This window comes from Alexandromys fortis, unplaced genomic scaffold (genome assembly GCF_014885135.2).
Source record: "Alexandromys fortis isolate MF-2015 unplaced genomic scaffold, M_Fortis_MF-2015_v1.1 scaffold_102, whole genome shotgun sequence".
In the NCBI taxonomy this organism is placed as follows: Eukaryota; Metazoa; Chordata; class Mammalia; order Rodentia; family Cricetidae; genus Alexandromys; species Alexandromys fortis.
In genome coordinates, this window is record NW_026067984.1 from 943378 (window position 1) to 963793 (window position 20416).

A 20416-nucleotide genomic window follows, 5' to 3' on the forward strand; every position below is an offset into this window, starting at 1 on the left:
AAATAATACATGACAACATGGTCCCAAGCCTGAGAATCATATATATTGGTGAGGAACATGTGAAAAGGAGTGGAGAAGTCTGATCTGTGGAAGAGCCTCTGTGAGCCTTCCCACTGTCAAGAGAGAGAGACAGAGACAGAGAGAGACAGAGAGAGAGAGAGAGAAGAGGGAGGAAAGAAAAGAGAGACACAGAGAGAAAGATAATCAAAGCAAGGAGGGGGAAGAGAGGCAGAATGGAGAGGAAGAGGAGAAGTTCTTACTAGAGTTCAGATCAAGTCCTGGCTGTTATAGGAAGTCACATCTTTCTTAGTCCAAAGCACTGAAGAAAAATTGAATGTTCCCCAAACAGAAAATGCTTCTGTTACTGAAAAAAATTTCACAGTTGCATGAATATGTGCTGGGAGCTGGACCCCTACCAGAATAGAGGCTAGACCTTCTCACATCTTCAAGCTTCCTCAAAAACCTCTCACAGCATGCTGGAAAAGCTATACTTCTTGGCCAAGAGCTCTATGGTATAATTGACTTTAGGGCCACATTAATGTAATTTCCAAACAAACAAACAACGAACCGAGACAATTCATAAGGTCACCAAAACAACAGGCATCTGTCTATTTTAATCCAGGAATGTTGCCCATGGTTTTTACTCCAGAAGCAAAAGATCTTACCTATTAGCTTCCCAACGCCCCTTTCCCAGAGCTTCTCACAGCTAATAAAGCTTGGAGACACTGGAAGCAGTATTTACCTTCCTGCTCCAAAGGGCAGTGGTTTGGCATCCTTTCCTTCCTTTATTCTACATTGTCTATTTTTGACACTATGATTGCATCCGTTTGTCCACCACAGAGGAAGCAGGACCACAATAGCTGCTCTCTAAAGCCGTAAGAAAATCTCACTGCCGCCCCGGCTCTCCTATCTCTGGGCCTGACTGACATTCAGAAGTCCATCCCTGAAGAACATCTTTCCAGCAATCCATAACGCCTCACTGTAAATAGTTCTGTATAGTGTTTAGGACAGAAAGATAACTTTAAATGGAGAAAATAAACAATGGAATATGTATGAGTAACTAAAAAGAAATAGCAATCAGATAGAGTAAGAGATTCATATAAATATAAACGCAAGTTCTACCCCATCTTCTGCTGAAGGACCAAATGGAACCTTGGAAAAACCACTTGGACCACACTGCTGGCAACATCTCCGGTCTGGACTTTTGTTAAGCCTTCTGCCATGTCTCCGCTTGCCCTTGGGTGGACATTGAATGAAATGACTGTCCACACTGATGGACTATCCTATCAGATCCTGATCTTTCAGTCCCTCCATGTCAGCAGGGCCTCTTTGTGTTTTATCCTTAGCGTACACCCTTCACACATCCTGCATGCCCGTGCATGGTGTTGCCCCATATTCATTGAATTTGCTATGAACATCTTCTTTATTGGCTTCCTCATGGATTCCAGTGACAAAGAGAATCCAGTCTTCTAAAGAGCTTCTCCAGGTCCATCCCTACCCTACTCCACACTGTCCTTATCCTCTTGAGTCCTATACTTCCATGAGGTTTACCTCCCTATGTTTGACATGGTTTTCATTTATCTGTTATTATAGTGTCAGTATGATGGCTCTAACATTAAAACTTCTCTTTTTTAAATGAGCATCTAAAAATAGTGGGCTTCATCGCAACGTTTTACATACGTACATCATTGTTCTTTCCTCATATTTACCCCCTCCATTTCCGTCACACCCCCGACGTCCTCTCCCTCAAATCAAAAGATCCCCCTCTCCGTGTGTGTGTGTGTGTGTGTGAGTGTGTGTGTGTATTTGATTTTAAATTCTGCACATGAAAGGAAATATGACATCTGTCTTTTGAGTCTTGCCTATTTCAATTAGCGTGATAAGCAACATCCATCTCCCGGCCAATGACATCATTTCATCCTTATGCACAGCTGAAGAAGGCTCCACTGTGTGTTATTACCTACACCATTGTCCGTTTTTGTCAGTGTGCACTTAGGATGAGTCCATAACTTAGCTCTTGTGGAATGAGCCGCGGTAAACACGGATGTGCAAACATCCCTGTGGCATGCGGACTTAGAACCCTTCAGGCGCAGTCACTCCTGAGAGTGGTGTATCTGGGCGTTCTATTTTCTATATGGTCATTCTATTTTCACTTTTTGAAGAGGTTAACTGACTTTCATAATGGAAAAGATGTATGTCTGTGTTTGTTTTAGACACTCATATTTTATAATAACTAAAAAAGAAAACCCCGACGATTCTATCGATCACCTCACACCGTCCTCCATAACGCACCCTTCAAAGCCAAGACAGAAGTAAAAAACGGGTATCAGGTTGAGTGAAAAACTAGAAACTCCCAGGATGTCAGCGTGTGCAACAGATCACGGAGGGAGTGTAATCTCACTTTAAAAGGGAGCCCACTGTGAGCAATTAGTGGCAGAACCCCGTGGGGCAGGTTTCAGGGAAGAGTAACAAGCTGCACGTGACGTCTCTCGTGTTGGCAGGGTGTGCGCATGTGTCCTCAGCTTGAGCCGCTAGCATTTCGTCTGCAGAAATGCGGGGGCTCAAATTCCTTTTGTGTCTCGTGCGTGAACTTCTGTACCACCCTGTCTGATTGCTTGGGCAACCGCATGTGCGCCGAGCACCTCCGTCTCGCTAACGACATTACAGCGTGTTTGCTAAATCCTAATGAGCCGCAGCTATAATTATCCACCAGCTCTGTGTAGCACAGTCTTTCGCACGTCTCTGAGCCGTGGACTAGCACTGTTCCATAGAAACATAGTGGGAACCATGTGCAGACAATAAAAAAATAATGAACCACATTTTAAAGTTATTAATGTATTTTTTTTGTGTGTGTGTGTAGATGTGTATACCACATTCATGTCTGGTGCCCATGAAGTCCAGAAGGAGCACTTGGATCCCCTGGGATTGGACTTAAAGATGGTTGTGTGCCACCATGTGAATGCTGGGAATCGAACCCCAGTGTTCTGGGTATCAAACAGCCAGTGCTTTAACCACCAAGCAATCTTTCTAGCTCTATGACCAACATTTAAAAAACAAACAAAAAGTAATAATTAAGAATGACTACAATGATACATTTAATCCAGTATTTCCAAAATGTTATCATTTCATTAACTGTGACTTTAGTAACAAACACTTTATTTTTTGGGGGGAGGACGGACTCTTTAAAATGAGACACCCTTTTGCTTACAGCTTATCTGTCACACAAAGCAAGTCACACATGGCTAGCGGCTCCTTCATTGGCAAGTGCAGCTAAACATTTGTTAAATAAGACTTGGGTTAATGCTAGCTTGGAGCATTGAAGATCCAAACAACCCAGCTGATGGGGTTTTAAGTAAGCTTCTAGAAGCATTAATTAAACATCCTTGACCTAGTAGCTTCAATTAGCTTTGACAGAGTGCTTAGAAGCTTTTTCAGTTTTTCCCTTTTGCTGTACTGGGTACAAATTTGGTTCTTGTGCATGCTAGACAAGAACTCTACCACTGAAGCATCTCCCCAGCCCCCTTTTCCCATTCTATCTTGAGACACTAAGTTTCCCAGGCTGGTCTTGAATATACTCTGAACCTTTGTCAGACTTGGAACTTGGTCTTCCTACCTTCCTGTCCTGAGTATCTGGGATTACAGACCTGACCCACTGGGTCCATTTTAGAAGCTTGCTGTGCATGGATAAAAGTAAATTGGGGTTAGTGTTGATGGAGGTTTCTATCCCACCGGGTCCCACAGTCATTCAGTCCCAAAGAAATACACAGAGGTCTACAGTAATTATAAACTGGTTGGCCTATTAGCTCAGGCTTCTTATTAACTAATTCTTACATCTAAATTAGCCCATTATTCTTGTTTGTGTTAGTCATGTGGCTTGGAACCTTTAATCAGTGAGGCATTCTCATCTTGCTTCCTTTGCATCTAGCTTCCTCTGTGACAACTGCATACTGTCTTTCCTCTTCCCAGAATTCTCCTGTTCTCATTGCCCCACCTCTGCTTCCTGCCTGGTCGCCCTGCCCATACTTCCTGCCTAGCTACTGGCCAATCAGTGTTTTATTAAAACAAGACCATTGTCCCAGAGCAGGTTGGGATATATATAGCTCAGGGGTAGAACACTTGTGTAGCCCTGGAAAGCCCTGGGTTCAACCCCCAGAACTGCAAAAACAAAACAAAATTATTAAAGTTGTGTTATGGCTACAAAACATCAGCTAAGTTAGAGGCTAGGATTTTAATGGTGTCAATTTTGGTAATATTTGCTGGGCTAGGAATCTTGGGCTTCAGAATGTAGTTCTTGGCTATTTTAGTATTTAATGAATTAAAAGCAAACGAATTTAGAGTAGATTCGGATAATCTCTGAATCCCCTTTTGGGACCCAACATCTTCTATTTTATCCTAAGTTATAATATTTCTACACTATCAGCAGTCTTAAAATATTGTTAGTTTTTGACTAGCAATTCCCGGGGAATGGTGGATTATATAAATAGTATAGTATATATGTATAATATTATATATTATTATATAGATAGCTCTGACCAATTAGGTTGGGAGGCAAGCATTTTTTTTAAGAAAATAAATATTATCTTTAATGGTAGTACTCAGCAGTAATTTAAAATCTCATTAGCATGTTATTAATTGAATCCAATAAGAGCTTCACTGTGAATTATCACACGTGCAGAAAACACCCTCCATATTATTCTTTCTTGTCCTTGAGGCTAGCATTTCTAATGGCTGCAGTCTATTTAGAATGGTTGGAAGATACAGAATAGGACATCAGTGGCATTAGGCATCCATATGCCAGGGATGAAAGCAGACAAAACACACATATTAACAATGATATCTTGCTTAACAAGGGAAGCCTAGCACCGTTTTGTGTTGTGGCTGCAGAGACCCAGCCCCAGCAACTGCATTTGAGGCTATTGTGAAGCAGAGTTCAGCTGAGGTGTGGCCCACTTTTCTCCACATCATGCTGCCCTCAATGAACCAAAACAAATGAAAGGGGAAATGGTTTTGCTGCAAACCACGAGCAACCCTGGGTGAAAGGGCAGCGTGCGAATTACACAGCGAGGGTGATGTAAATGCAGGCGGAAATAAAATGCCTCGCGATGTCCTTCTCTCGCAGAGACGAGAGGAAAATTGAAGAACCATCCAAAGCAACGGTTCCCTGCAGTGACCATAAATCTGTGGTTCTGCAGAAGGTGAAATCCTGAAGGAAGAGGGGAAACTGGCAAAGCAGGAAGGAGGAGATGTGTAGGTGTGACAGATGGGGATGATGGAGGACAGGGGACAGGGACATTACCGTGATGCAGGTGGCCATTAGGGGGGCCATACACCCACAGTCACAAACACACGGTGCAGGGAGCCAGCCGGCAAACAGCGTGTGTGGCGTGGGTGTGTGCGCGGGCATGTGTACACACCCACGCTAATATGTATTGCTGAAGCAAGTATACAGTGTTCTGTGGAGAAAGTAGAGTCTTTTACAAATGATGCTAAACCTACATGCAAATTAAAAAAATGAACTGAAATCTGTGTCTCTCGTTACATGTAAAAAAAATTACTTGAAATATGTCATATGCAAAAGAACTGACTTGTGTATCGACCTATACATGAAACCTACAACTAAGGACAGGTGTGGGAACATGCCTGCAATTCCAGCACTCAGGATGTCAAGGCTAGAGAATCACAAGTTGGAGGTTAGCCTGGGCTACATAACTGCCTCAAAAACTGAAAAAACAACAACAAACATTAAACTCTAAAAGTGCGAAATTTCTAGGAGAAAAATCTTTGTAACCTTGGGTTAGGTAAAGGTTTATAAGATATAGCATCTAATATGGTTTATTAAACATATTCACGCATTGGACTTGATAAAAATTAAAACTTCTTGTCTTCATAAGAGAGAGTTAAAAGGAAGAAAATAAAGGTACAGACTAGAAGAAGCTGCCTCCAAAGTACCTGGTGAAAGTGCCGGAAAGATCTGTTAGGAGCTCTCAGAAATCTTGGTGGAGATGCTGTGCCATAGTAGAACCCACCTTGGGGCCGCCCCACCTTAGCCTTCTTACTGCCCTGGAAACTCAGCCAGGCTACCCCTGCTGCGAGCACAGGACGCAAAGGTGCCACAAAGAGACAAAAGAAAGAGCAGCTCTGTAATCTCTCACTCGCTCTCTGCCCTTAGCTGCTCCTCAGTAACGCAGACAGCAGTCCGCCTGCTTCTCTTCCAGGGTACCTTGGCCATTTACTTTGTTTGTTCCATAATTCAAAGGACTGAGAAACGCCGCTCACTGTCTAAATTGCCCTCTCTGATTGAAGTCACTCGCAGCCACTTAGGAGCTGACAAGCATTTCTTTCCACAGGCATTGTTTATCCTGGGACTCAAGGAGAGAATTGCCATATTTTTCCCCCCAGGCTAATTAGTGCCATTTTAATAAATTACACTTTTAACTTGCCAGTGATCTTCTTTAGGTCAGAGCCTACATTGACAGAGGTAGATTTCTTTCTTCTGATGAAAGCCAAGCTAATGTTAGGTCAGCAATACTCTCGCGGCTCCAGGAGTCGTCGAGCATCGAAGGTTGCCGTTATGCACAGCCTGAGCCGTCTTCTCTTTGACTGGGTGGTAATTGCAGGTCTTACTCTGAGTGGGAAGGAGCATCACACACATGCTGTCTCCATGGTTTCCAGTTCTTACCTGATCATTTCCAATGGACAATTTGCCATATATCCCCTTTTATTTCTCATTTTTCCCCACTGGCAAATTTATCTCAAATTTGCATTTTCTCATTGGTCATATATACAGCTTTATTAAGAAAATGGAAAACAATGATCACAGAATCAAGGAGAGACTGCTTGGGGGTTAAGAGCACACGCCGCTCTGGCAGAGGACCCTAACTCAGTTCCCAGCTCCTCTATCAGCTGGCTCATAACCTCCTGCAAGTCCGGCTCCCTCTTCAGTCCTCCAAGGGCACCAGCACTCACACACATGTACTCCTACACAGACACACATATGCATATAAATAAAAACAAAATAAATCTGCTGGGCGCTGTGGTACACGTCTTTGATCCCACAATGCAGGAGGCAGAGGCAGACGCGTCTCTGTGAGTTCAAGGACAACCTGATCTCGGTAGGGAGTTTCCAGGACAGTCGGGGTTATGTAGAGAAACCCAGTCTCAAAATATAACCAAATAAATACAAACAAGCAACCAAAAAGATAGTAAATCTAAAACGAAACAAAGAAACAAAAAGCCCGCACAGTCAAATGAGATGGGTCCTACCTTGAAAGCAAGGTAAACGACAGACACCTTCTCCAGTCAGGCACCTCATGCTCATCAGTAGCTAAGTGAAGAATGCGGTCTTCAGCTAGCTATGTAGCCCCATGGTAGAATGAGTTCTCAGCGTATGGCTGAGGCTTAATCTTCATAACAACAGACAGCAAAAATGATTTGAAAATACAGACTTGTAAAAATGGACTCATTTGTCAAGTTGCAAAACTCTGCACTGAGGTGAAATCCCTATTTCCCCAGTGATAGAACTGACCAGTTTAAAAATCTTGCTAACTGAAATACGCATAGAGGAGGCGGGAAATAAAAGTAAACGCGACGAATCCTTTCGGTCAGAGGTTAGTGGATGGTGGCTTGTGGGTCAAATCCACTGTTCGTTTCTGCATAGCTAAAGGTGATCTCTCAGCTCAGGGACTGTCGTAGAAGAAAGGACGGAAAGCATGTCAGGTCCAGGGGAAGATGGGGAGCGGTATGGGAATCCCGCATCCGGGCATGATGGGACCATCGCCCTCCTGAGCTCACAGCAGCTGTGACACCCGCTCAAGACCTGAATAAGATGGGGCCCATTGACATCCCACCAATGGGACTGAGAAATACACAAGGCGCCAGCCTTCCCTGAAGATGGTGGACAGGGAAAGAGAGGCATTTTCTTGAGTGGTGTGGCCTCTGATAAGGTGGCCCTGCTCCTTCAGAAACCCCTCCCACATAGTCCTGGCAAGCACGCTAGTAGAACACACTGGATCACACGCGCGCGCACACACACAGACACACACACATCAAACAGTCAAAGTGGAAGGGGACTGGCTCAGAAGAAGGGGATTTGCAGGAGTGGGGGAGCAATGAGGGACAGGGAGAATATGAACCCAATTCATGATGTGTGTATAAAATGACATGGGGAAACCATTATGATCGCATTCGTTTGGGTGGCTATTGCTGTGAGGAAACACTGTGACCAAAGCAACTTTATTTGCCTTACACTTCCATATCATTGTTCACCACGGAAGGCAGTCAGGACAGAAACTCCCAGGCTAGGAACCTGGGTGCAGACACTGACGCAGAGGCCGAGGAGGGCGCTGCTTACCTGTCTCCCTTCCCCTGGCTTGCTTAGGCAGCTTTCTTACAGCCCCGCCAGCCTAGGGATGTCCCCACCCACAAGGGGCAGGGCTCTCCCCGATCAATCACTAATTACTAACATGCTTACAGGCTTGCCTATAGCCTGAGCTAATGGGAACATGTTCTTATTGAGATCCCCTCCTCTCAAAATGATTAGCTTGTGTCAAGTTGAGAGAATGCTATCCAGCACACTGAGGTAGAAATGATATGTACTAATATAGACATTCTAGCACTAGTCTGAGGGACCACGTTCCCACCCTTGGCAGCCACTGCTGCTCCTGTAGACCCCAGCTGTGGTCAGAGAATTTCTCTTTACAGTGGAAAGTACCGAAAACAAGGGATGGACGAGTGAGACGGGTACATCACCCTCTCTCTCTCTCCGGCCCTACGGAAGAGGTGACAGAAACAAGGTAGGAATGAGCTGGGAAAACGATGTCTTCCCGACGTGACATTGACATCACACGCGTGACTCACAGAAACTATGACTGCCTCACAAGACTGGGCTCTTCAGCATTCCCTCATGGACGGGAGAGGGGCTTGTGAGCCCCCCCCGCCCCTCCCTGAGGAGCTACTGGCAGCTGACCGTTGCGGGAGGGGGAATGTTTTTTTCCAGCGGTGTCGCTGTGTTCGCTGTGTTGTGGGTCACATCTACGCTCATGTGAGCAGTCTAGAAAAGTCTCTCTCTCTCTCTCTCTCTCTCTCTCTCTCTCTCTCTCTCTCTCTCTCTCTCTCGGAAAAAAGATGGACTAGTTGGGAAAAAAGGGCTAAGTGAAACAGACTGAGAAAAACAGTGACACAGTGTCTGAGGGGGAATACAGTCAATAAAATGCCTGTATTTGTACATGAATAAAATTGGTGAAGAATGCTCCCATTTTTGTAAGCGGTTTGAGAAACAAAAGAACAGCGATTCATAAAAGATGACCTGTGAGACACAGAGACAATTCTGGTTCAGGGCTGGGGGTGTGGCTCAGCAGCAGAGTCTGCGCCCGACACGTGTGGAGTTCCCGTCTCCAGCATCAGAGTGTGCGTGTTCGGATCGCTCTGTCGAGTACATCTCCCCTGGACCTCTGGGTGCATGGGAGTGCTATGGCCTGCAAACCAGACATGGCTGCTATTGAAGCCTCACAGCAGATGGTGGATCTCTGCTGGAGACACACACTGTGCCCACTGAGGAACGCTGGGAGCAATTGCTCTCTCTCTCCCTTGCATTTTGTTTTGCAAAGAGCGTTCCTTCTTAGGCTTTCAGTATAAAGCTCTCTCCTCGGGTATAAGAGTACAACCAGCAACCTGATTACAACACACTAACAAAGAACCAGAGGGGAACGGGACTGACGTCATCCAACTCTGTGCATTTGGAGAAGGTGATGGTAAAGGAGGCAGCGAGGCTGTTGTGTGCGTCAGGAGTATTTCCCTCCGCGTCTCTTAGCTGACCGTCTAGAGGTCAGTGCCCTCTCCCCACACTGTCAGATAACCTCATTGTAGTTGAGAGTCTGCCTTTACCTCACGGGCCTCAGGGTGAATCCTGAGTCACACCAGGCCTGTCATCAAGATTCACGCCTTTCTTGCCTGGGCTTGATTTTAGAAAGAGATGCATAACTCAGCCGAGGAGAAGACAAAAGAGAGGAATTTATCTGGAATTTTCTAGAAAGGATTTCTTTGCTGATTAAGAACAGACACACAGGACTGGGGTCTGGCTCACTCACGGAGAGCATTTTATAATGAACCAGCCTGCCTCTGTTTTCGGCTTAGTAAAGACAAACCAGGTTCACTTCTGTTTATAATTAAACCTCTTTTTTCCAAGGACTGGGCTCTGCTTCACCTGTAACCTTAACTACAAATGGTTCTGTACTGCCTGTTCCAGGAATGGCAATCGTGTCTTTGCTTCAAGAGGTTATTAACTATCTTGCAATCCTTCTTTTGTTTCAAACTTAGATGATCACCTTTGGCTACTTGGTTGCTACTATGACTACCTTGTTCTGCCCACCTTGCAGCCAGGTCTTTGTTTCAAGAGGTCATGAGGACTAACTTGTTTGTTCTGCTCCTGTAGCCCTGCCTCTTTTGCCTTCCAAAGCCCCATTTGGAAACCTCCTATGCCTGAGCTGAATGCTTCATATCCAATTCTGACCCCTCGAACTCCACCCTTAGGGGGAGATAGTCCATATACTCGAATAAAAAAGCTTGCTTTAAGTAATTAATTGCTTGTTTTGATTAATTTGGCCATGATGATTTGGGTCGGCGGTCTTTCTCCTCCCATCTTGGGGATAAGCAATAGTACGAAACGTCCTTGCGATAGTGAGAGGCTCTGCCCTGAATGTAGCCTGGTATCAGGGCTACCTTCATCTATTCTGAAGAGCAGAAAGCAGGTCCAATAGGATGCAACATGGTCTTTTAATGGAAAGCCAGAAAAACAGTCACACTGTATCAAATTTTGCTCAGATTGCCCCAGATCAAGCACATAGATGTTCTCGATGCTACTTGAAAGAGGCAAAAGTGTCAGGCAGGTGGCATCTCTGATGCTTTGCCATCAGAGTTCAAACCTACAATTCTGTGCCTGCTTATCACATGGGCTCTGCTTCTAGCACACGAGGTTAATGAAGCACTTGGACTTTTGGCTTCTAAGGATCCTTGTAAAACACGCCTGCTTTACGGGTACCATGATTCTGTAGTGCCTCTACTACGTGTACTACGATACTAGGCCTGTAGCGTACCACTACGGACCTAACCTTCAGGAGCAAGGGGCTGGAGATTGAAACACACAGAGACACAGAGAGAGAGAGACATGGGTCATCCTTGAAGCAAGAATGCCCCCTTTATTGAGGTCCAAGGCAGCTTATATAGGGATCCTTAACTGATAGCCACGCCCCAGCCAAACCCACCAGAAACCACTCTCCTGCCATCAGGAACTCATGAGGGTCTCGTGCTCGGAGCAGCTGCAAACACAGGAAAACAAGTTGTTTTGCTCAGAGCAGCTGCAAACATAACAAGTCCTTTACAGGAAATTCAGGGTCTGGGGGTCCATAGCCCCCAAAAGACCCTCAAAAAGGTTCATTGTTTGAGAGAACTCCAGTGCACAGCACACATTTCTGCCTGACGTCTCCACTCTGCCGCGATCAGCTGGCCACTGTTAGCATCATCGCATCCATTAGGGTTCATTTCACATTTCCCCATTTTCTGCCCCTTGCTTTGCCTGGATACACATTTGTAATTCCAATTTATGCCCACACTGTCATTTGACCATCACAAAACTTATTAAAATTCTCATTTCCACATTCCTTCACATTCCTTTTCATTTATTTCTGTGGTGTGTTTCATTTTGGTCCTGAAGTAAAAGACTGGCCTCCTGAGGCAATATGATACAATGACAGGCATTTCCCCATGTGCTCTTGTCCTTCTCTCTTCTTTTAAAACCAAATGTCGTCTTTGTAGCCACAGATTTTCTTCACAACCCTTCCTTTCTGTTTCAGGACTTTCAATAACCAGTCTTTAGGAAGGTGGCTGCCACATGAATAATACTTTCATCTAGTTTTTTCTTTTATCTGAAAATATCCTTTGTTTTCCATAATCTGTTAAAAAGCAGTATAGCTGGGTATAGAATAGTTCATTCCTTTGGAGAATAAAAGTAAAAAAATTGATCCACTACCTTCTGGCTTGTGGTTGCAGGTGAGAATCTTGTCATTTGAACTGCAGTTCCTCACATAAAGAACAGCATTAGAATAAAGCATGCCCATCCTCCACAGGAAGTCCCCCAACCTTTTGGAAGAAGAGTCGTGGGCACAATAGGGGATGTTGCCTGCCTCCCTAAGTGTAGCTTCAGTATGGAGAAGAACAAGTCACGTCTAGGACTCTGTCGTTAGCGACTGAAAAGGAGACTTTTACAGAAAAGCATTCTGATTTGTCTCCTTCATGTGAGAAAGAACAGCCTCCTCCTTCATAGACCTCACACGGATCTGCAGCATGGGACTGTGAGATAGAGCTAAAGTACTCAGAATCCCAGAGTGGGGGTGGGGGGAGGGGGGAGGGAGAGAGAGAGAGGAGGGAGAAGAGAGAGATAGTTTAAGGACAGGCAGATTTCATAGCAGGAAATGTCCAGGACTTGGGCAGTCCAGCAGTGTAGATAAAATGCTTATTTGGGAAAAAAGAAAAGAAAAAGCAAAAACATCCATTTCTAATCATTAATATTGACTGTGATTTTCTTGAATACCAGCTACTGTTCTAAGACCCTAGAAAAATCTCTGCATTTAATATTTCTCAAAACACTTCTGGGACATTTCTGGTTGTGCATGCACACATGTATGTGTGAGACAGAGACAGAGACAGAGACACAGAGAGAGACAGACAGACAGAAAGAGAGAGAGAGAATATGTGTACGTGTGCAATACTTTTTTTTTCAGTGCTGAGGTTTGAAGCTGAGTCTCATACAGACTAGATAAAGACTATCTCTGAGCTACATTTCTACAGGAGTTGATTTTATACTTCACAGCCTAAGCTCGGACTTGTCAGAACTGGTCGGATCGCATTCTTTGCTTCGGACTCCACAGCCAGTACTCTGGATGTGCGTTAATGCTATGGCACCGTCTTCTTGCTTTGGAAAAACACTACAACCCACCACCAGTGGGGATAGAAGTGTCTCTCACTACCAACCTTTTCCTTGGATTTCACCTCGTGTTGCCTCGTGCCTTAGTTTCAGGCAGGAGTTCTCAGCTGTGGCTGCTGCCGCTTGGGGCCAGCTGATTCCCTGCTGGAGGAGGACGGCCCGTGCACCTTAGCACATTTTGCAGACTCCTGGTTTCGACCCACTGGGCCACAGCAGCAGCTCTGACTCACTGTACCAGCTCCAAATGTCTGCAGATGTCACTGGGGCCCCTTGAAGGACTAATGCACTCCACTTGATAATCCTAAACCTGGAGTTATGGAAACCGTGTGTTACATGTTTTAAAAATATCAATTTGTGGAATATTTGAAGATCGTAATACTTTCAAAATAAACGTGTGTCATCTAGTGAGCAGCCTGTGGTAGTTACTTGATGAGGCAAGATTGAGACGAGTGCAAGCAGCCTGTCTGGACGGTATGTGCCACCACTGCCACTCAGGAGGTACTTGACAAGGTGGCATTCCAAGAGTGTACGCACGCTGACAGGTGCTTGTATTATTAACTCAACCATATAAATGAGCTTCGTTGCATATAGCTTGTTTTCGCACGTTTCGGGACACAATTTCAATATCTAAAGCTCTGTGAGCTGGGCGTGGTGGCTCACGCCTGTAAACCCAAGCACTTGAGAGGCAGGGGCAGGCCCATCTCTGTGAGTTCAAGGCCAGCCTGGCCTACAAAGTGAGCTCCAGGACAGCTAGGACTGTTAGACAGAGAAACCCTGTCTCAAAAAAGGAAGGAAGGAAGGAAGGAAGGAAGGAAGGAAGGAAGGAAGGAAGGAAGGAAGGAAGGAAGGAAAAGAAAAAGGAAAGTGTCCTTCTGAATTCTTGAAAATTGAAAACTCCCAGACATGTGTTGTGGGTGGTGGTCCTTTGAACTGACAGCACCTGTCTTTCCTATGATTTATGCTGAGCCCATACTGGACAAGTGTCAGCAGCAGACAGAAGCGTTATTCTTAGTTGATGACGTCTGCCCCAGGCCACCAAGGAAAAGGCTACCTATTCCTATGCATTTCGGTGTCTGAGCTGAGCCTCCTGCTGCCCACACTTTGGAGCTTGGCAGCCTTGGGTCTTTCCCATCCTGCACAACTGCTCCCGCTGGACTGGCTTCTGTCCTGCAGCTGTGGTCAGCTGAACACGGTTTCCCTGAGTTGTGACTGTTCCCTGCTCTCAGACTTTATGGTCGTCCAGGTTCCTTCTAAAGAGGGCACCTGGCAACAACCATCTGAGCCTGGGGAACGTCTCTGCCGATGACCCAGTCAACAGAGGAAGTCACTGTTTCTGTAAGACTTATGTCTTAGGGTTTCTATTGCTGTGAAGAGACACCATGGCCATAGCAACTCTTACAAAGGAAAACATTTAATGGAGGGGCTGGCTTATAGTTCAGAGGTTTAGCCTATTATCTCCACGGCGACATGCAGGCAGACATGGTGCTGGAGAAGGAGCTGAGAGTTCTGTATCTTGATCCACAGGCATCAGGAGACTGTGTGCCACACTGGGCATAGCTTGAGCATACAAGACCTCAAAGCCCTCCTCCACGAGTGACACACTTCCTCCAACAAGGCCACACCTCCTCATAGTGCCACTTCCTATGGGCCAAGCATTCAAACACGTGAGTCGTTGGGAGCCATACCTATTCAAACCACCACAGTTTGTAACTGGGTTTGAGGCTGGGGGAAGCCAGGAGCTTGTCCTCTGGATAGAAGAGCCAGCCTCGTTTCACAGGGCCACCCGGCTTATCTTTTACGTAAGCTTCAGCCTCCTCTTCCCCAGCAGCTGGTCTTTCTTCTCGGCAGAGCATCACGGCTTCTGTTGCCTTGCGGTTTCCAGCTGTCCTATTCCTTCCTTTCGGGAATGTCCCAAGCTCTGTCTCCTCCTCTGAAACACTGTCTATTTTTACCTAACTTGACACCCTTCCTTCACCATGTCATAGGAGCCAACTTCTAGTCCGAAATTTATCCAGAAGTCAAGAACGGTTTTGCTCTCTTTTAAGTGGTTGTGAGAAAATGAAAAACAATATTTCATAGCAAATGAAATTTATATACAACTACAATCTTGTTGCCCTAAAAAAAAATGTTAGATCCCAGGGCTTTTTTAGATCCCATTGAGCCTAGGATATAAATGACACCGAATTAATTTATTTAAATTTCTGCATGCCAGCATGCTTTCTACAACAGCTTATCCAGGTATTCATACCTAAGCAATTTTTTTTTTTGCATTCCTGTCCCAACCATGTTCTCCATAATCTGTTTGCAGTGGATGGATGTACAAGTTGTACATTGTGTTGCTCTGTTCACCTCCAGATTCTACCGTGAAAGCAGAGAGCACCATAACGTGTGTGTGTGTGTGTGTGTGTGTGTGTGTGTGTGTGAATGAGTGTTGTTACAGGGTCTTGCTCGTGTAGTGCAGGCCAACGTCCAATTCCCTTTGTAGCCAGAGATGACTTGGAGCCTCTCTTCCTCCCGCCTCCACCTCTGGTCCCTGGGATTTTATGTGCATTTCCCCCTCACACTCAGGTTTTGCCGTGCTGAGTATGGAGCCCAGCATGACAGACAAGCACTCAACCAACTGGGTTCTCTCCTCAGCCCCTCCCATAATGTTTTCTTGAAATATATGCATAGCTATTGTTTTCCTCTTTTCCCACGGCTGCTTTTGACCTACAAGGGGAGAACTGAGTTTGTGAAACAGATTTTAAGGGACAGCAAAACCAAAACAATTTCCTTTCTGGCCTTTACAATAAATATTTGATGACCTTTAATATCAAAGAGTTCTGAAGGATTTGAAATTTGTTCACAGTAAGAAAAAAATCAAGTCGGATGGTGGTGGCGCACGCTTTTAATCCCAGCACTCCAGAGGCGGAGGCAGGTGGATCTCTGTGAGTTAGAGGCCAGCCTGGTCTACAGAGTAAATCCCAGGACAGCCAAGGCTATTCAGAGAAACCTTGTCTCAAAACAAACAGACAAAAAAAAACAAAAAAAAAAAAAAAAAAAAAAAAAAAAAAAACTAACAAGTCCATTGGTTCCCAAGATACAAATTAAGAACTGCAACAGATAAGAGAAGGCTCACGTCAAAAGGTCCACGAATCAGAGAGAAGATTGGGCACATGAACCAGATTTTGAACTAAACACTCTGTGCTAAGTAAAACTCCTCTCTTTCTCCTGGAAGGTGGCAACACTGCAGAGGTGGTGCCAGATGCACAAGCAGGGTGACCTTCCCTGGCTCACACAGCCAGCTCTGGACAAAACCAGGATTAGGCTCAACACTGTGATCTTGACTGGGTGCCGCTTTATGGTAGAGTGTGGATGACCCTGGGTTCTACTCTAGGCAAAACAAAACCCCTCACAACCACACTCTTTTCTCTTACGGTGCTGGGGACGAACCCTGGCCCTTGCGCATGCTCGCTAGGTAAGCACGCTGCCACTCAGCTCCACCTGCAGCCTCTTTATTAATCACGACCGAAGCTCGTGGAGGCTTCTTATCTCCCTAAACCTCTCAGTGCCTGTGGGATACATGCAAGTGACCGCTATAAAACAAAAACAACCACCAAGAAAACCAAAACCATAATTATAAACATTTTTGCTCGCCGTTGAGCTACGCAGAGTGCCGAGCCTACTTTTGTTGACTATCTATCTGCAAGGCAAATGTTGCAGGCGCTGTTCCCAAGAACATTTGAGTGCAGCCTCCGTCTGGCACAACACACCTTACTGGTCCAGCTTAAGAACTCCACTCCTCCCATTGATTGTTAGGGTTCTCATTCCTGTGATCAAACACTTGACAAGAGCAACCTAAGGGAGGCGGGGATTTAAGAAGAGAGGTCACCCATCTTGGTGGGGAAGGCAAGGCTACCAAAGCTGGCTACTATTGTAGAATATTGTTTTAAGGTGTGTTTCTCTTGTTTATGCTGGGCAACATTTGTTTTAATGATGTAAACTTGTGTTGCTTTTGTTTATGTTGCATTTGCTGAACTCTGTAAAGTTGGGATTCTTTGCCTGTCTAAAACACCTGGTGGTCTAATAAAGAGCTGAACGGTCAATATCAAGGCAGGAGAAAGAATAGGCGGGGCTGGCAGGCAGGGAAGGAAAACTCTGAGGGTAGCCGAGCAAGGAGAGAAGGTTAGCTACTTGAGAGTGGGCCTCTGGGGTAGAGTTCTAGATAAAGTTCCCCTCAGTGGCTTTGAGAGAGCCACAGAATCCCGCGGGCTGCTGTGGCCCTTATGTCCTAACTGCTGCTGGTAGAAGCAGAGCTGTAGCTGGGGATCAGGACAGCAGTTGCTTAAGGGACAGCCACTGACCTGGGTGAAAACCAGCAGCTTACAGTGTGTCCTCAGTAGTCTGGGGCAGACTGCAGGCTGCAAGTATGGCAGGGTCATAAAACTTCAAGGCTCCACCTTTCGTGACCCACTTCCACCTCCCGAAAATTCCAGACTCTTCCAAAACAGCCTTTCTACCTGAGAACCAAGCGTTGAAACACTTCAGTCTGTGAGGGATGTAACAGACACATCCGACCCATGGCCTTGCCTTCCCTAGACTCCCCAAACACCAAGCTCTTGATGAGCAGAGCCGCAGTCTTAGGCTGCAGTGCCTCCCTCCCATAAACTGTTTCCGTGCTGATAGAAATGAAGTTCTTTGGGTCTCCACACACATCATCAGCTTCCAAGTGTAGACCTGAGTGATCTCTGCCCAGATCCGGGATTCCTGTTTATGTCTCTCATTTCATTGATTACTTTCATTGTTTTCCATTCTGAAGGCTGATGCTAGCTACCCCTGCCTGGAGTCATCATCCGCTAGAGCTGTCCCGTCTCGTCATTTTCTCAGTTTTCTAATAGCTTCTAACACATTTAGGGTATTTTCACTCTCATTTAAGAAGCCGTAGATGTAAAGCAAATCCCCCCAGGTCTGAAGGCTAGCCCTTGCCCGTATGTCATGGATGAGGAACTTTAGAATTGAAATGTGTCTTTCTTGAATTAATTACAAACACAGCAGCTTCGTGGAAGCATTGAAGGTCCAGTTGGAAGGCAGCCTGGGAGTGTGGAGAGTTCGTTTGCTTGGACTCTGAACAAAGAACCAATCTTTATGAGACTCCCTTTCCCCATCTTAAATGGGGTGGGGGTGGGGGGTTAGAGCCTACCTTTACCAGCTGTTAATAAGGATTCTTTGACTTAACCCATTTGAACAGCTGATAATCATACCTAGGAACATTAGAAAGTGCCATAGCATTTACTCCACAATTGAAATGAAGGCATCTCAGAGTTCAATCCCCAGGACCTTGCAAACTGGGCTGAGACACCTGAGACACCTCTCACACACATATACATGAGAGGGAGGGAGGGAGAGAGGGAGGGAGGGAGGGAGGGAGAGAGGGAGAGAGAGAGAGAGAGAGAGAGAGAGAGAGAGAGAGAGAGAGAGAGAGAGAGAGAGAGAGAGAAGGTTATAACAAACTTTCTTTCTGTCTCTTTAAGGTCCAGACTACATCAAAGACCACTTGCCTAAAATCCACCAGCATACCGCCTACATAGGAGAAAAGCGTCCAGCGCTAGAGAAAACTGGAGATCTCAGATATTTATTGAGATCTGCCCCAGACCGAAGCCTGCCAGCAAAATATAAACACGAGTATGTTGGTGGAATTGGCTGGGGGATACCAGAGTACAGTTTCATCAACAGATCGAGACTGGGGAGCGGCTTTCACATCAAGGTACCGCTCTTAATTTCAGTCTTCAGAGGCTCCCGCGTTCTGATTTGAGCTGATTCACTGCGAGTTTGCCTCGTAGGTAATGTCAGGCCCTTAGTCACACTGAGAAGCATGTAAGCTCTGCAGGAAGAAACTGCTGGTGTTGGTGATAAACGTACTTATTCCACCACGGCCTTTAGCCCGGTAGACGAGAAGGGAGGCACAAAGACAGTGCACCGACAGAGCGCATCTCTGCGCAGCAATGGGAATGTCCAAGGGCCACATGTGTGCGGGGGCCTCTGCACATGTTCCCCGTGCTGGCTCTGCTCAGTGAGTGGGCCGTGTCAGGGAAGAAGGTGGTGTTGAATCTCAATCTGCAGAGCAAAAAGCCACCAAGTGTCAGATCTTGAATGTCACTGTGCTGAGTGTGCTGTGGCAGCAACCAGGGCTCTGCAGTCTAGAAGCCCTGTCTTGTTTCCTTTGGATGCTGTGGGCCGAGGCAGGTGCCCACACGGTCATCTCAAAATAGAAAGAAGTGGAAGTGGCTTTAGAAGCGGGGTCTGAGAAGGCCAGTGTATTTACAGACGGGCTTTAGCACCTTCTATATGCGGGCGATACAGATAGCATCACCCAGTGGGTACGTTTCCAGGTTTCCTCAAATTGTTTTTTGAAATTTGTGTGTGTGATGAGTGTGTGTGATGTGTGTATGTGGTGTGTGGGGGGGTGATGTGTGTGCAGTGTGATGTGTGGTGTGTGTGTGTGTTGCACAGAGACTGGTCTTGGGCAGAGGCTTTAAGCCATGGTGCTTTCTGTTAACCCTTTCTTGGTCCTGCTGTCTTAACAGTAATCCTTTTCACATAGGTCCACCTATCTCTCGAAACAATCTTAAACAGCTTCCTCTTTTGCCTTATCATATTTTGTCTTCATAGTTTATTTTATTTTTTTCGATTGTTTGTTTTTCAAGACAGGGTTTCTCAGTAACTATGGAACCTGTCCTGGAACTTGCTCTGTAGACCAGACTGGCCTTGAACTTACAGAGATCTGCCTGCCCTTGCACGAGGAGTCCACAGGCATTGTTAGGAGGGTTTATGAGAAATGATCAAACAAGCAAAGCCCACCAATATCAAAACTATCCAACTAATAAGACATTTTTATAAGGATACATTATAGAAATAGTTAGCAAATATGCCCTGGAGCACGGTGAACATTAACAAATACATTGTAACTGATAGAATGCCCCAGCCCTAGAAGACAATCTTACTGTTACTACTCCCGTCGGCAGTGAGCCACGTCTGTCTCCCCATTCCTGTAAGATGCCTGACCAGCTCCACGGCTTCACACATTTGCACCCCAAAGGAAGCTTGATGCCCCTCCCTGCTGTGCTATAAACAGTCTAGACAGGTGAGGCCAGCCTTTGCTCTCTAAGAGAAAAAGTTTAAGACCCGACTTTATATAGGCAATGGATAAATATTAAAAAATGAATACTTAATAACAATTGTCATTCCCCCACCCACATTCTCCAGAGCTCCTAACAAGAAAGCAATAATAAGGGGCCGGAGAAATGGCTCAGTGGATAGGAGCATTGCCTGCTCTTCCAAAGGTCCTGAGTTCAATTCCCGGCAACCAAATGGTGGCTCACAACCATCTGTAAAGAGGTCTGGTGCCCTCTTCTGGCTGCAGACATGCACACAGACAGAGTATTGTATGTATAATAAATAAAT

At 45.6% G+C, this 20416-nt stretch overlaps 1 protein-coding gene across 1 annotated transcript in view; it reads left to right on the forward strand.

Moving 5' to 3' along the window:
• Spmip2 (sperm microtubule inner protein 2) overlaps window positions 1-20416 on the forward strand; it is a 69450-nt gene that overhangs the window by 22059 nt on the left and 26975 nt on the right. Inside the window, exon 2 of the mRNA XM_050158833.1 lies at window positions 18487-18719. Coding sequence (XP_050014790.1) covers window positions 18487-18719 — 233 coding nt within the window. The remainder of the gene's footprint in view (window positions 1-18486; window positions 18720-20416) is intronic.